Here is an 18,032-nt window from a genome sequence, read left to right on the forward strand (position 1 = left end):
CTTCAAAGCCTGGCCGCTTTCTCCCTTGCGGAATCCTTGGTCGGCCAGTTTGAGTAGCAATTAATAGTCTTGGTGTGGTAGGTATGAATGCTGCAATTAGGCACCTTGATTAGCATGTAATGGCCTTGCAACTTCAGAGCCTGGCTCCTTTCTGCCTGGGGGAATCCTTTGTTGGGAGGTGTTAGCTGGCCCTGATTGTTTCCTTTCTGGAATTCCCAATTTCCCAGCTTTCAGAGTGTTTCTCTTTATTGGCCGCCCTGGTTTTAGAGATTATATTGTTCTGTATTATTCTACCACAGTAATTATTTCATATTATATTTATAACCTTATATGATCTGCTTAGAAGTGGATTATATGAGGCCCCTTTTACACCTGTATAAAATCCACACTGAAGTGGATGATATGGCAGTGTGGACTCAAGATAATCCAGTTCAAAGCAGATAATATAAGATTATTAAATGGGTTATTTAGCTGTGTGGAAGGACCTTGAGTCTACACTGCCATATAATCCAGTTCAAATCTGATAATCTGTATTTTATAGGCAGTGTGGAAGAGGCCTAAGTGAGGCCTAATTCTGCCTGTCCCCTGGGCCGAGTGGGTTGCTAGGAGACCAAGTGGGTGGAGCTTAGCCTTCTAACTGGCAGCAATTGGATAAAAACAATTATTGCTCTCCCTCTAATTAGGACTTTATTTTTCTTTTCTTTTTGTTGTATGAACGTAGAGGCATGGATGAGGGGTTGTGCTGCCAAGTTTAGTGTTTCTGGGATGTGTAGTTTTGTTGTTTTGTCCTAGGCCGAAATTTCATTACCCTTTTATATATATAGATAACGACATGTCTTAAAAATGGGATCCATGTAACAACAAAAATATTGCACACATACACAGCCTGAAGTAACTGTATACACCTATCTATACACATAATAAACTTCACAGTCCTTAAAAAAACTGCAGCATAGGGTGGAACTTGTGGGAAATGTTCTTTTAATTGTTTGTGTATCCAATTTTTTTTACGGTGCATGGAATCCATTTAGAGCAATGTTTTTTAGCTCACATTCATTCATCCGAGTCTAGTCCTGCCTTTCCATGCTTTTGGGTTGGCGGTGCCTCTGTGGTTGGATCTTCTCATCTCTATGGCTTATTAATGCTTGTTCTTCTGTGTTTGTTTTCCTTTCTTCAGCAAACTCTGGAGATGAACCTCACGAACTTGATGAAACGCAATAGTGAGCTAGAAAACCAGATGGCCAAACTGATACAGATCTGCCAGCAGGTAGAGGTATGTGTTGGGCATTTCTCCATGATGGTGGTGGTGGTGATGGTGGTAAAAGCATGTTGATGTTTGGTCTTGGATTTCGTGTGAGATGGATGCCGAGTGGAGCAGCATAGCACTCCAATTGCCAAACATTGTGTAAAAGGCATTGAGTGTTTGCCTTATATGTGTTCTTTAATTTGCTCTGAATCCCTCCGGGGAGATAGAGCTGAATATAAATAAAGCGTATTATTATTATTATTATTATTATTATTATTATTATTATTATTATTATTATTATTATTATTATTTTATTGTATGACACGGCAAACAAGATAGATATGCTGGATTTCGTATCACAAAATCACAAGTCAAACACTTCCCAAGTGTCTAGGACTGTGTGATGTATTTTCGGATGATGCGCACAGATCCCAGTAGGGTGGCCTTTTGCAGTTGGCAGATCGTGATTTTGTCAATGTCTATTGTTTCCAAATGCCGGCTGAGATCTTTTGGCACGGCACCCAATGTGCCGATCACCACCGGGACCACCTGCACTGGTTTCTGCCAGAGTCTTTGAAGTTCAATCTTGAGGTCCTGAAAGCGGCTGAGTTTTTCCTGTTGTTTTTCGTCAATGCGACTGTCACCCTGGGATGGCAACATCAATGATCCAAATCTTTTTCTTTTCCACAACTGTGATGTCTGGTGTGTTGTGTTCCAGAACTTTGTCAGTCTGGATTCGGAAGTCCCACAGTATCTTTGCATGCTCATTTTCCAATACCTTTGAAGGTTTGTGATCCCACCAGTTCTTTACTGCTGGGAGGTGGTACTTGAGGCATAAGTTCCAATGAATCATTTGGGCCACATAGTTGTGACTCTGTTTGTAGTCTGTCTGTGCGAATTTCTTACAGCAGCTGAGGGTTTCGTCAGCTTCCTTGCACAGTCTGCATTTTGGTCATCAGCTGATTTTTCGATCTTGGCCTTAATTGCCTTTGTCCTGATGGCTTGCTCCTGGGCTGCAAGGATCAGGCCTTCTGTCTCCTTCTTCAGGGTCCCATTCGTGAGCCAGAGCCAGGTCTTCTCCTTATCAGCTTTTCCTTCAATTTTGTCAAGGAACTTTCCATGCAATGTTTTGTTGTGCCAGCTGTCAGCTCTAGTTTGTAGTGCGGTTTTCTTTTACTGATTTTTTGTCTGCTTTGCTTTGAAGAGTTTCTGATTGTTGACTTCAATCAAAGCAATTATTATTATTATTATTATTATTATTATTTTATGACACAGCAAACAAGATAGATATGCTGGATTTCATATCACAAATCGAACACTTCCCAAGTGTCTAGGACTGTGTGATGTATTTTCGGATGATGCGCGCAGATCCCAGCAGGGTGGCCTTTATTATTATTATTATTATTATTATTATTATTATTATTATTATTATTATTATTATTATGTTTTGATAAGACATGGAGCAGCAAACAAAGGAAACAAGCAATGCTATTTATTTACCCCAGATCTCTTTGTGGAATAGGTACCTATTCAGTCCAAGAAGCTGCTAAACATCTTTTGGACTTGGAAACGCTATGAACCTTTCTGTCGGTTCCCCAAATGTACCTGCTCTCTCCTTTCCCACATTCTTCTTATCTGCTCTCTGCTCTCTTATGATTCTTGGTTAATCCTAGTTGCAAACAGATCAATGTTTCTACGTGCCATTTGGTGGTAAGATCCGTGACTCCATCAACGTCTGAAGGCAAGCAGCCGCTTTGCCACTTCCTCTTTCCAGAGGCAGAACTATTAATTGCGAATTAGCTTGCTGCTTTGTTTACCGAGGCAATGCAAGGGGAGAAGCCACTGCAATTAGTTTCTTCTTAATGGGCTATTGATTTTCAGTTACTAAATTAAGAAGCAGTTCCTCGAACAAGTTACTGCTTCTTCTGTTTTAATCGCGAAAAGTAGTACACAGATCTGTGGGACTGACATCTAGTGTGATGAACAGTTATTTAGTGTAGAGGGTTTAGAGTTCCCAGTCCCCAGAACTAACTAACTGACTGCGCTACGCAAGTGCACAGTACTGCCATCGTTTCCTCGGGAAGACTTACTCATTTTAGTTTAGCTCAACTAGTTTAAAATACGGTTGTTGTGTGTTTTCCAGGCTGTATGGCCGTGTTCCAGAAGTACTGTATATACTCGAGTATAAGCCTAGTTTTTCAGCCCGTTTTTAGGGCTGAAAAAGCTCCCCTCGGCTTATACTCGAGTGAGGGTCCTGGCCGGCTTCTATTCAGGTTGGCTTATACTTGAGCATATAGGTATTCAGAGTTCCACAGTCTTATCTCATTAAAGTCTTATTATTATCTTAAATTACAGTTTTATATAAATTTTCATAAACATTTAACCTACTGATGCCTCAAATAATGCAATTTTATTAATATCTATTTTTATTTTTGAATTTGTCCCATAGCTGCTGCATTTCCCACCCTCGTCTTATACTCGAGTCTATAAGTTTTCCCAGTTTTTGTGGTAAAATTAGGTGCCTCGACTTATATTCGGGTTGGCTTATACTCGAGTATATATGGTATTCTCTCCTGACATTTTGCCTACATCTATGGCAGGCATCCTCACAACCTCTGATGTGGGCGAAATGTCAGGAGAGAATACTTCTGGAACATGGCCATACAGCCCCGAAAACACACAACAACCCTGTGATTCCGGCCATGAAAGCCTTCGACAACACATAGTTCAAAATAGCTTTAGTGTAACTACATGGAGGACATGTAGTTACACTGGGGGCTTCAGTGGCGCATCGAGTTAAACTGCTAAGCTGCTGAACTTGCTGATCAGAAGGTTGATGGTTTGAATCCACAGGACAGGGTGAGCTCCCACTGTTAGCTCCAGCTTCTGCCAACCTAGTATTTCGAAAACATGCAAATTTGAGTAGATGAATAGGTACTGCTTCAGCTGGAAGTTAATGGCGTTCCATGTAGTCATGCTGGCCACATGACCTTGAAGGTGTCTACAGACAACGCCGGCTCTTTGGCTTAGAAATTGAGATGAGCACCAACCTCCAGAGTTGGACTCGACTAGACTTAATGTCAAGGGGAAACTTTTACCTTACATAGAGGACAAGACCAAGGACTCATATTCAGGGCCGGTTGATTATAAGAGGCCGCTGACGCGGCCGCCTCGGGCGCTGGCCGCTAGGGGCGCTGTCGAGGCGTCGACAGCGCCCGTAGCGCCACCGACGCCTCCGGCTTCAATCCCCGCGCCCACGCCAAACCGCTAAAAACAGATAGGCCATTTTGCCCTTAGTCTACAAACTAAGGGCAAAATGGCCTATCTGTGCTGTGCGCATGCGCACAGCCAGATAAGCCATTTTGCCCTTAGTTTGTTGACTAAGGGCAAAATGGCCTATCTGTGCTGTGCGCAGGCGCACAGCACAGATACGCCATTTGGCCCTTACTTCCTGGTTGCGGCCGCCGATCGCCCGGGCGATCGGCGGCCGCGACCAGGAAGTAAGGGCCAAATGGCCTATCTGTCCTGTGCGCATGCGCACAGCACAGATAGGCCATTTGGCCCGTAGTCGACAAACTAAGGGCAAAATGGCCTATCTGGCTGTGCGCATGCGCACTGCCAGATAGCCCATTTTGCCCTTAGTTTGTAGACTAAGGGCAAAATGGCCTATCTGTGCTGTGCGCATGCGCACAGCCAGATAGGCCTTTTTGCCCTTAGTTTGTAGACTAAGGGCCAAATGGCCTATCTGTGCTGTGCGCATACGCACAGCACAGATAGGCCATTTGGGCCTTACTTCCTGGTCGCGGCCAGGGCACGCTGGACGGGGGGCGGGGCCAACTCTGGCCCCGCCCCCAGCACTATTCGCCCTGGCCCCGCCTCCCACGCAGCGTGGGAGGCGGGGCCAGGGCATGCTGGGCGGGGCCAGGGCGTGGGAGGCGGGGCCGGTGGCGGGGGCGCTTTTTAGCACCCCCGCTTAACATTTAAAAATATCTCCGGCCGGCCCTGCTCATATTTTTAATCCTTGGTCACCACCTGTTAGCTCCCATTTTCTCTGATGGGACTCACTGGTATTCGCACTCTCTGGTTCTTTAGCCCTGAAGTTAGCTTTTCAACAACATCAGCTAGCAATGTTTGCCACTTTACAGTTGTCAGGCAGTCAAATCAAGCAGCTCTTGTCTGAAAATGGTTCCAATGGTCCCAAAGAACCTGCTATTTCCAACCTGGCACAATCTAGTTGTGCTGTATTGCAATTCTTATCATCTTCAACCAGCCGGCTGTTGTGAGTGATAGACATAGTAATCCCAACGTTTTCTTGAAGGTACTGGGTTGGGAAAAAGCTCAATTGAGCTTTATTAAGTGTTATACCAGCTGGGAATACTGGAAAATAACAAAGCCATAATATTGCAGCCAAATATCCTTGTCTCACCAACCCACCAAACGACTTCCACTGCCTTTGCTATTACGCCTACAAAACAGTCCCCTCACCACCGCTCTGCCTTGCTCTTAAAACGGCACGGTCTGTGCCAACTTGTCCCTTGGGAATGGATTTGATCTTTGTTTGCAGCAATTTCATTTCCAAACATTGCTCATTGCAGGAGATCAATTTCCTCCCTCCCTCCCCCTTGGCCACCCACCCTGCCTGCCTCTCAGTCGTCTAATGGCCAAACCCTTCATCCTGAGCCCCTTGGGCCGGCGGGAAAGCTCAATAAATGAAATCATTGTAAGCAGCGGGCTGGAGCGAGAAACACTGGGTTTAAATCTCACAAAGAAATTTATTGGTCCCGAGAGCCTCCCGACTTAGAGGAAGCCTATATACCATTGATTTATAAAAAGATATATATGGAGTGTGTCCAGCGGTCCTTGAAAATGTTCAGCCAGTTGTTTCAGTTTAACAAACTTCCCATTCTTTTTATCTCCGTCTCGGTGTTTCATTGCTTCGTTCAGCAGCTCTGGTTACAGCAGCCAGGTGTGACTCCCTGAAAACTATTTATTTATGTTGCACGTCTATGCTTGTACATATCCCCGCTCCTCCCAGGAGAACAAGCTTGTTATCTCTGTACGGGCTTTCATCGGAATGATAGAATCATACAACCATACTGGGCCACGAGTGATCGCCTGTAGTAGTAGTAGAGTCATAGCATTGGAAGGGACTTCAAGGGCCGGACTGTTCAGAATTTAGGAAGTAAAAACTCCCAAAACTTTCCCGACTGGAACTGGAATACTTGGCTTGGAAACAGGAGCTGGAGAAAGCAATGTTGACACCGCAAGAAAATCTACTGAGCAAAACACTTTTAACAGATTCTGGACTGTTCAGAATTTAGGGAGTAAAAACTCCCGAAACTTTCCCATGAGAACACTAACCATTATCCCATCTATTTGCCAGTCTCTGGCTCCGGCGAACCCCTTGTTTTGCACTTCTGTCCCTGGTTACAAAATCTCTACGATTAAAAACCCCGTTCCCAGGCGTCTCAACAACATCTGGCGCTATCTGCGAGGGAGGAATTGAAGAATCTCCCCCAATCAGTGAGTCTCCAAAGCCAATATCTTCGGGCACCTGCAGCTGCAAAGGCCCTTCCGTGGAGGGTGAAACATCAGTATAATCCTCAGCATTATCTGTGTCAAAGTGCAAGTCCGGAAACACTGCAGGCCTTGGTGCCCTGGCTGGCTGGGATCTAACACCACCTTTGGGCCTCTAGGTGTTCTGGACTTCAACTTGCAGAAATCCCAGCCAGCTTACCAGCTGTTAGGAAGTGTGGGAGCTGAAGTCCAAAACACCTGGAGGCCCAAGCTTGGGAATCACCGGCATAGATCAATCAAGCTTAGAAGCCAATGAAAGGCTTTTCCTCCATCCCAACTGCAACTGCCTGGAGGAAGAGATAAAAAGGATGGCACAAGTCCATCACAACTAGAGCCAGAAGCAGATGGAAGGCTCTCCCATCCACCCCGACTGCCATGGCTTCAGAAGGTTGAGAAGAAAAAACAGACACAGCTCCATCATGCCAAAGCTCAGGAACAAACTAAAGCCCTCCTTCCATCCTGACAGCCAATGTCCTGGCCTCAGAGGGGGAGAAGAAGGACCAGGCATATCTCCATCATGCCAAAGCCCATAAGCAGAATAAGACCTTCCAACCCCATTCTGCCAAGAAGCAGGAAAATCTCATTCAAAGCACCCCCGACAGATGGCCATCCAGCCTCTGCTTAAAAGCCTCCAAAGAAGGAGCCTCCACCACAGCCCAGGGGAGAGAGTTCCACTGTCGAATAGCTCTCACAGTGAGGAAGTTCTTCCTGATGTTCAGGTGGAATCTCCTTTCCTGTAGTTTGAAGCCATTGTTCCATTGTGTCCTAGTCTGCAGGGAAGCAGAAAACAAGCTTGCTCCCTCCTCCCTATGACTTCCCTTCACGTATTTGTACATGGCGATCATGTCTCCTCTCAGCCTTCTCTTCTGCAGGCTAAACATGCCCAGCTCTTTAAGCCTCTCCTCATAGGGCTTGTTCTCCAGACCCTTAATCATTTTAGTCGCCCTCCTCTGGACGCTTTCCAGCTTGTCAACATCTCCCTTCAACTGTGGTGACCAGAATTGGACACAGTATTCCAGGTGTGGTCTGACCAAGGCAGAATAGAGGGGGAGCATGACTTCCCTGGATCTAGACGCTATTCCCCTATTGATGCAGGCCAGAATCCCATTGGCTTTTTTAGCAGCCGCATCACATTGTTGGCTCATGTTTAACTTGTTGTCCACAAGGACTCCAAGGTCTTTTTCACACGTACTGCTGTCTAGCCAGGCATCGTCCCCCATTCTGTATCTTTGCATTCCATTTTTTCTGCCGAAGTGAAGTATCTTGCATTTGTCCCTGTTGAACTTCATTTTGTTAGTTTTGGCCCATCTCTCTAGTCTGTCAAGATCGTTTTGAATTCTGCTCCTGTCTTCTGGAGTGTTGGCTATCCCTCCCAGTTTGGTGTCGTCTGCAAACTTGATGATCGTGCCTTCTAACCCTTCGTCTAAGTCGTTAATAAAGATGTTGAACAGAACCGGGCCCAGGACGGAGCCCTGCGGCACTCCACTTGTCACTTCTTTCCATGATGAAGACGACGCATTGGTGAGAATCACCCTTTGGGTTCGTTCGCTTAGCCAATTACAGATCCATCTAACCGTCGTTTTGTCTAGCCCACATTTTACTAGTTTGTTTGCCAGAAGGTCGTGGGGGACTTTGTCGAAGGCCTTACTGAAATCCAGGTACGCTACATCCACGGCATTCCCTGTATTGACCCAACTCGTAACTCTCGAAAAAAGAGATCAGATTAGTCTGGCATGACTTGTTTTTGGTAAATCCGTGTTGACTATTAACAATGACCGCATTTGTTTCTAAGTGTTCGCAGACCACTTCCTTAATGATCTTTTCCAGAATCTTGCCTGGTATTGACGTGAGGCTAACCGGATGGTAATTGTTTGGGTCGTTCTTTTTTCCCTTCTTGAAGATAGGGACCACATTCGCCCTCCTCCAATCTTCTGGGACTTCTCCCATTCTCCAAGAACTCTCAAATATGATTTCCTTGTTGCAGTTCTAGTGGCTTCTGACCCAAGCTTGGTGGCCTCCTGCAAAAGAACTGATGTTTTCCCAAAATTGTGGAGCTGAGCAAATATTTTAGCCATGGATTGTCTTGTCGGTGCTTTTACCTCCAAAATTGCCTGCTTCCTCCAGTCTCCATGGTTGCTGTCTCATGCCCTGTCACCTCGTATTTGGCTGATTTCAGACTTGCCTGCAAGGTTAATCTTCCTCCTGCTGAGGCATCATCTTCCCGCCGTTCAAGGGTCCAGGGCCACAAGACGCCGTCGGAAAAGCGGCCTTGTGTTTTCGCTTACCTGGCGACACAATCAAAAGCGAGGCAGATGAAACGGAGCCCAGGAGCCGTTCTCCTCCTTAGCCCTGCCGAGTGAAGGAAGATGCTTTCTCTTCTTGCGCCGCGTGCGGCTTTTGCCTCTCCGTCTGAAGTCAGTTTTCCTCCAGAGCCGACGCTAACCTTGACTTTTCCGTGTCACTTGTGGCAGATGGACTGAAAGAAAAGGTGGAATCTGGGCTTCCTTTGAGCTTGCTTCATTGAATTGAAGATTTTTAAAAACGAGAAAGGCTTCCTGGTGGGTGTTGCAACTGGAGGGGAAAATGTTAATCTTCCATGTTACCCATGTGGCAAGTAGAAGCTTTTTTCTGTCTCTCCAGATTTTTTTCTTGCTGTGTGGGATTCAGAGGAGAATATCATACTAGCAATAAAATAAAGAACACAATGCAGAAAAAGGGGAATTCCAGACAGCAAACAATCAAGTGCCAGCACCTCCCAAACAAAGGATGCCTCCAGGCAGCAACGGCCAGGCTACCTCTATGCAGATACCCTCACTGATTGATTTTGCAGCTGCAAAGCTACTTAATAATAATAATAATAATAATAATAATAATAATAATAATAATACTTTATTTATAACCCGGAGCGGGTCATATGGGGACCAGGCCCATTCAACAGATAAAACAATATGATGACAACATGATTGAAACAATAATGGTAACATAACATTCATAAAATACATCAGCGAGCATCAGAGCTATTACTCAATGCTAATCAAGTTTGCTAACTGCAATATTCACACTTGCTTCAAACAGACAAGGGTTCTTTCTCCTACCCTGGACATTTCAGATATATATATACACACCCCACTGGGCTCATTTCCAACAGACTTCTGAAGATGCCAGCCACAGATGCAGGCAAAACATCAGGAGAGAATGCTACTGGATCATGGCAATACAGCCTGAAAAACTCTCTGCAACCCAATATCCAGTTTGTTTCTTCATTAAAGACACTCCACTTGCCTCATTTACAACAGACCTCTGAACAAACCTCCGAGGATGTTTGCCATTGATGCAGGCGAAACATCAGGAAAGGATGCTACTGGAACATGGCCATACAGCCCGAAAAACTCACAGCAACCCATAAGTTCAAGAGATAGCATACAGAGGAGCCTGTTTTCCGTAGACACCTCCTGGTCGGGTTGCCGGCATGACTGCATAGGTGCCTTTATTACCTTCCCGCCGAAGCAGTACCTATTGATCTACTCACATTTGCATTTTGGCAGGAGCTAAGGCTAACAGTAGGAGCTCACCCCGACCTGCAGCTTCGAACTGCCAACCTTTAGGTCAGCAGATTTATTTATTTATTTACAGGATTTATATTCCGCCCTTCTCACCCCGAAGGGGACTCAGGGCGGATTACAATGAACACATATATGGCAAACATTCAATGCCAACAGACAAACAACATATATAGACAGACACAGAGGCATTTAAGATTTTTTTTCCAGCTTCACGATTCTGGCCACAGGGGGAGCTATTGCTTCACTGTCCACTAGTGGCTGTACTTCCTCATTCCTTTCCTCGTGTTTTGCTGGCAGTTTTATGATGCTGTAAATTAGTTAAATTAGCCTCCCGCATAAAGCGTACCTAAATTTCCCTACTTGACAGATGCAACTGTCTTTCAGGGCTGCATAGGTCAACAACAAGCTGGGCTATTTAATGGTCGGGGGCTTAACCCGACACGGGCTTCGAACTCATGACCTCTTGGTCAGTAGTGATTTATTGCAGCTGGTTACTAGCCAGCTGTGCCACAGCCCGGCCATTGTGGTTTCTTCCAAGTGATGGAAAGGCAGGAGATGCTATACATGCACTTAATAGACCTCAAAATGGATACATTAATTTTTAACATTAAGTTCATTATAAAAAAAATCATATCAATGTTTAGTATGAATTACTTTTCCATCCGCAAGCTTGCTCATCTCAGTTCACAGTATACGGAGGAAGCCTCTTCTCTCTCTTATCATCCCTTATTTTTGGAATGTGATCCTTTCTCTTTGCCTTAATTGCAGCTAGAATCACCCTCCCGCTCTTGAACTATTGGCAATTAAGGCTCAAGCTGTGCGCTGCACCTTCCGGATCAAAGCGAGACGTTCTTTCATCACCTCTCTTCATAACCCTTGCAACTTCGTTTCAGCATGGCTCAGCTTTTTATAAGCTCATTAGTTCGCCTCCCAAAAAAACAGAGAGAAAAGCTTGCCTTTTTAGGCGTCAACCTTGCTTTGATCCAGTAGGATCGGTCCTCTCCCCTTAATAAGCCTTGCAGGACCTGATCTGACCAGATCAAAGCGGATCCCAGTTTACAAGATGTTGTCTATTTATTGGAACGTTGGCTATTTGATACATTTGATAAGATGAACTACTTAAAGCGAGCTGTTAGGTAGCTCAGATTGGAGAACTTGCCATCCTATTTATGTATTGCACAGCTGAATCCATTGAAACCCAGCGTCTTTTTATTTTTTATATTTTGCAAGAATTTAGGAATAGAACCTATCCTGATGAAAGTGATACATGATATATAAACCGGTACATATCTATATCTATACACATAATAAAAGTGAAAATATGTACCGTATATACTCGAGTATAAGCCGATCATGTAATAATAATAATAATAATAATAATAATAATAAGCCATTAGGCATATTTATGCCCTCACTTTCAATGATTTTTCCCTTCTTCAATGAAAAAAAATCATTGAAAGTGAGGGCATAAATATGCCTAGAAGATCAGGGGGCAGAGGACTCTTACAAGTAAAACAAGCAGTCAAAGAAGAAGAACATGCCCTGGCAGAATATGTAAAGCAAAGTGAAGAACCTGCTTTGATTGAAGTCAAAAATCAGAAACTCCTCAAAGCACAGCAGACAAAAAACCAGTACAAGAAAACCGCACTACAAACTAGAGCTGACAGCTGGCACAACAAAACATTGCATGGAAAGTTCCTTGACAAAATTGAAGGAAAAGCTGATAAGAAGAAGACCTGGCTCTGGCTCTCGAATGGGACCCTAAAGAAGGAGACAGAAGGCCTGATACTTGCAGCCCAGGAGCAAGACATCAGAACAAAGGCCATTCAGGCCAAGATTGAAAAATCAGCTGATGACCCAAAATGCAGACTGTGCAAGGAAACCGACGAAACCATGGATCATATCCTCAGCTGCTGTAAGAAAATCGCACAGACAGACTACAAACAGAGGCACAACTATGTGGCCCAAATGATCCATTGGAACTTATGCCTCAAGTACCACCTCCCAGCAGCAAAGAACTGGTGGGATCACAAACCTGCAAAAGTATTGGAAAATGAGCACGCAAAGATACTGTGGGACTTCCGAATCCAGACTGACAAAGTTCTGGAACACAACACACCAGACATCACAGTTGTGGAAAAGAAAAAGGTTTGGATCATTGATGTCGCCATCCCAGGTGACAGTCGCATTGACGAAAAACAACAGGAAAAACTCAGCCGCTATCAGGACCTCAAGACTGAACTTCAAAGACTCTGGCAGAAACCAGTGCAGGTGGTCCCGGTGGTGATGGGCACACTGGGTGCCGTGCCAAAAGATCTCAGCCGGCATTTGGAAACAATAGACATTGACAAAATTACGATCTGCCAGCTGCAAAAGGCCACCCTACTGGGATCTGTGCGCATCATCCGAAAATACATCACACAGTCCTAGACGCTTGGGAAGTGTTCGACTTATGATTTTGTGATATGGACTCCAGCATATCTGTCTTGTTTGCTGTGTCATAATAAAATAATAATAAATACAGGAAAATAATATATGTAGTAATAAATAGAGTAAAATAATAAATATAATAATAATAAGATCAGAGTGAAAATAAATGTGTTAATAATAATAATAATAATACAGTAGAGTCTCACTTATCCAACGCATTTTTGTAGTCAATGTTTTCAATACATCACGATATTTTGGTGCTAAAGTCGTAAATACAGTAATTACTACATAGCATTACTGTGTATTGAACTACTTTTTCTGTCAAATTTGTTGTATAACATGATGTTTTGGCGCTTAATTTGTAAAATGATAACCTAATTTAATGTTTAATAGGCTTTTCCTTAATCTCTCCTTACTATCCAATATATTCATTTATCCAACGTTCTGCCGGCCCATTTACATTGGATAAGTTAGACTCTACTGTAGTAACAATAATAATAGTAAAATAAATGTACTACCACAAGGCCAGTTTGTGGTAGCTAAGTGGCAGATTGGGCATTCGTTTCCAATATTTTGCCACTTGGAAAATATAATATGCAATTTGGCCCCCAACTGAAGGGTCGGTGGGTTATATTATAGGACATGCCTAAGAAGTGCCAGGATTGAGTTGTCTCTGAGGATGGAGGGGGGAACAACACAGAAGCACGCCTGTCTCCAGATTCAAAAGTCTGCTTGCTGCTTAATTTCATGCCTATTCTCGGGCCTTTTTCGCCTTCTGAAGCTCACCAAGACAGGGAAAAAGTGCATTTCCTCTGCTGTGCTGGAAGGAGCAATTGACAGAGCTTAAAACTTTTAAATGAAGTGGAAAACTGCAGCCCTTAAGGGGGGATTCTGAGACTCTGCAGCTGAAAGAAAAGAGCAAATCCCATTTGGTATGTTCCCCTTCTAGGTCTTGAGGCAACATGCGAGCATCTGGCGCGGGGAGGGGGAATGGTGGGGAGAAACAGAGAGAAGAGACTCAAAGCAGAGAGAGAAGAGAGGAGCTATCACAAACTGGCCTTGTGACAAGTATGTTTTCCTGTCCTGAAAGCCTAATCATGCATACTTAATGTGGGTCAACAGAGAAATTCCTCTGAATGCAAATAGCAGATACACACACACACATACACACATTTATTTATTTATTTATTTATTTACAGTATTTATATTCCGCCCTTCTCACCCCGAAGAAGACTCAGGGCGGATAACAATGAACACATATATGGCAAACATTCAATGCCAACAGACAAACAACATACATTAGACAGACTCAGAGGCATTTTTAACATTTTTCCAGCTTCACGATTCCGGCCACAGGGGGAGCTGTTGCTTCACCGTCCAGTAGTGGCTGTACTTTCTCATTCCTTTCCTCGTGTTTTGCTGGCAGTTTTATGGTGTTGTAAATTAGCCTCCTGCATAAAGCGTCCCTAAATTTCCCTAATTGACAGATGCAACTGTCTTTTGGGGCTGCATAGGTCAACAGCAAGCCGGGGCTATTAATGGTCGGAGGCTTAACCCGACCCGGGCTTCGAACTCATGACCTCTCGGTCAGTAGTGATTTATAGCAGCTGGTTACTAGCCAGCTGCGCCACAGCCCGGCCACATACATGTACATATAGTCTGTATTCCCGGAAATAAAACCTACCCCAAAAATAAGTCCTAGCATGATTTTTCAGGATTATTGAGGATGCTTGAAATAGAACCTGGTGGTGCGGTGGATTAAACCGCTGAGCTGCTGAACTTGCTGACCGAAAGGTCGGCGGTTCGACTCCGGGGAGCGGAGTGAGTTCCCGCTGTTAGCCCCAGCTTCTGCCAACCTAACAGTTCAAAAACATGAAAATGTGAGTAGATCAATAGGTACCGCTCTGGCAGGAGGGCCAAAAGACACTCCATGCAGTCATGCTGGCAACATGACCAAGAGGTGTCTACAGACAACGCTGGCTCTTTGGCTTAGAAATGGAGATGAGCACCAACCCCCAGAGTCGGACATGACTGGACTTCATGTCACAGGAAAACCTTTACCTTATATATATAAACACACACATATACATACAGTAGCTGTGCCCGGCCACGCGTTGCTGTGGCGTTGTCTGGTGGTGTTGGTGAGAAATTGTTGAAGTAGTGGTGGTATTTAATGTCTGTTGTATGGTTGTCTTTATGTTTAGTATGCATAAAGTGGCAGTGTGGACTCAAGATAATCCAGTTCAAAGCAGATAATATAAGATTCTAAATGGGTTATATAGCTGTATGGAAGGGCCTTGAGTCTACACTGCCATATAATCCAGTTAAAATCTGATAATCTGTGGAAGAGGCCTAAGTGAGGCCTAACTCTGCCTGTCCCCTGGGCTGAGTAGGTTGCTAGGAGACCAAGTGGACGGAGCTTAGCCTTCAAACTGGCAGCAATTGGATAAAAACTATTATTCCTCTCCCTGTAATTAAGACTTTATTTTTCTTTTGTTTTTGTTGTATCAACCTAGAGCCGTGAATGATGGGTTTTGTTTGTCAAATTTCGAGGTTGGGGGGTCTGTAGTTTTGTTGTTTTGTCCGCTGCCCTGATGCCATCACTCTTTTATATATATAGATGCACATACGTGTACATATACCCTGTTTGCCCCGAAATAAGACCTACCCCCAAAATAAATCCTAGCATGATTTTTCAGGATTTTTGAGCAGGCTTGAAATATAAGCCCTACTTCAAAAACAAGCCCTAGTTACAGTTCATTAAAATGTCAATTTGGAAAAAGAAGACGTCATCTGAAAATAAGCCCTAACACATATTTCGGAGCACAAATTAATATAAGACCCTGTCTTATGTTCGTGGAGACACATACACATGACAAACGTATTTCACTTTACAGACTATATAGACATTTCACAAACTATATACAGATATATATTTAATGTACCAACACAAATACTAATATGTTATCTTAACAAACCCTTTTAAAAAAATATATAAAGAGTATGTAGTTGACTTCCCACTTTCTTACTAGAAGGGTAGATGCTCTCTTTCCAGCTAAATTACTTATTGATTTATTAACCATCAGTGACTTCATAAAAACACCAGGATCCTTTCATTAAATTTCTGAATACGAATGGAGAATAACATTTGCAGACAAATACATAAATAAGCTTTGTCATAACAAAGTGGCAGGTTAGTGATACAAATAGGTTCACGGGACCTCTTTTTAATAAGACTGTAGCAAAGTTTTTGTAAATAGAGTAGTCTCACTTAGCCAACATTCACTTATCCAACATTCTGGATTATCCAACGCAACCTGCCTTTTAGTAGTCAGTGTTTTGTAGTCAATCTTTTCAATACATTGTGATGTTTTAGTGATAAATTCGTAAATACAGCAATTACTACATAACATTGCTGTGTATTGAAATGCTTTTTCTGTTTGTTTGTTGGTTTGGTGCTTAATTTGTAAAATCATAATGTAATTTGATGTTTAATAGGCTTTTCCTTGATCCCTCCTTATTATCCAACATATTCGCTTATCCAACCTTCTGCCGGCCCGTTTATGTTGGATAAGTGAGACTCTACTGTATGTGCCTTCGAATTCAGAGACCATTTGATGTGCAGATGGGTGAATCTTGTCTATTTGAGTTTTGCTCATTCTAATCTCTTTGGTTCAATGTTGTTTGGATCTTATTTTTGCATACAGTGTTTTTTGCATCTGCACACTTTTAAAAATCTACATCAACATGCATACATTTTGTATGATATTTCCACTAATACAGTAGAGACTCACTTATCCAACACTCGCTTATCCAACATTCTGGATTATCCAACACATTTTTGAAGTCAATGTTTTCAATACATTGTGATATTTTGGTGCTAAATTTGTAAATACAGTAATTACTACATAGCATTACTGCGTATTGAACTACTTTTTCTGTCAAATTTGTTGTTAAACATGATGTTTTGGTGCTTAATTTGTAAAATCATAACCTAATTTGATGTGTAATAGGCTTTTCCCTCCTTATTATCCAACATATTCGCTTATCCAACATTCTGCCGGCCTGTTTATGTTGGATAAGTGAGACTCTACTGTATATGCATTTTGTGCATGTTTCCTTAGTATACGCTAAAAAAACCAAAAAAAAAACCAAACTCTACCAATTTCTGAAAAGTGCATCTGTCAAAGTGCAACCGCAGTGCAATTCATGTGGCTTCGGTTTAGTACAATTGAATCAGTTTCTCCACTCTTCTGTATTTAACATCATCTTCTCTCTCTGAATATAACATCAAGAGACCCATCTAGAAGATAACTCCCTCGGCTTCAATACACTGCCTTCTGTGTAGCTTTGAAAGAAGGCTTCTTCATTGTGATGCAGGTATCTTAGAATAAGAGCACACCAAAAAAGAGCAAAGAAACACTTTGATTGAGACATGGAGCTTCCCAGCTCATCATTGAATCATCCTTGAAATGTGTTGAGATGTGTTTTCTATTCTGTTCCTTCTTTTAGCGTCTTTTGTTTTCTCCGACCAGGTGAACACAGCCATGCATGAGGCAAAACTGATGGAAGAGTGCGATGAGCTGATGGAAATCATCCGCCAGCGCAAGCAAGTGATTGCTGTAAAGATCAAGGAAACTAAGGTAGGCTCTATTCGTGGGCCTTACCCACTTTGCGCCTCCTTTTCTTCTCCATCATTGTGGACCTTTTCATCTTTGGGTTTTTTTTCTTCCTTTGTGTGTGTAGAGATGTTCAGCAGTGCTCACCAGTCTCTTGGAAACCTTGCCAAAGCTCATGTATAAAGCCCTCTTTCAGTCAGGTTGCTTACTTACTTACTTAGGTGATCCAAGGATGATGGCCCTCCAAGTGTAGGGTCTTGGCGGTGGATGCATAGGTGGCTGTGGAGACCTGTTCTTGACCTGCATAGTCTTCCACAGTGAGGACATTGGTTTCCAAACGGAATGTGGTCCTGGTCATGGTTGGCTTGACATGCCTTCCTCTTGGCACATTTCTCCCTTAAACCCTCCATTTGTGCCTCTTCGAATTCTGCAGCACTGTTGGACACAGCTGACCTCTAGTTAGAGCACTCAAGGGCAAGTCAGGTTGCTAACCAGTCAAAGTGGGGAATAGTTAGGATACTTAGTGCACTTATAGTCTGGCAAAATTACTTCTTGAGCTACAGCTCACTAAAACTCCTAACCAGCATGGTCACTAGC

At 43.3% G+C, this 18,032-nt stretch overlaps 1 protein-coding gene across 1 annotated transcript in view; it reads left to right on the forward strand.

Moving 5' to 3' along the window:
• mid2 (midline 2) overlaps window positions 1-18,032 on the forward strand; it is a 232,568-nt gene that overhangs the window by 151,921 nt on the left and 62,615 nt on the right. The window contains exons 3-4 of the mRNA XM_062964066.1: window positions 1,178-1,273; window positions 17,352-17,459. Coding sequence (XP_062820136.1) covers window positions 1,178-1,273; window positions 17,352-17,459 — 204 coding nt within the window. The remainder of the gene's footprint in view (window positions 1-1,177; window positions 1,274-17,351; window positions 17,460-18,032) is intronic.

This window comes from Anolis carolinensis, unplaced genomic scaffold (genome assembly GCF_035594765.1).
Source record: "Anolis carolinensis isolate JA03-04 unplaced genomic scaffold, rAnoCar3.1.pri scaffold_12, whole genome shotgun sequence".
Lineage (NCBI taxonomy): Eukaryota > Metazoa > Chordata > Lepidosauria > Squamata > Dactyloidae > Anolis > Anolis carolinensis.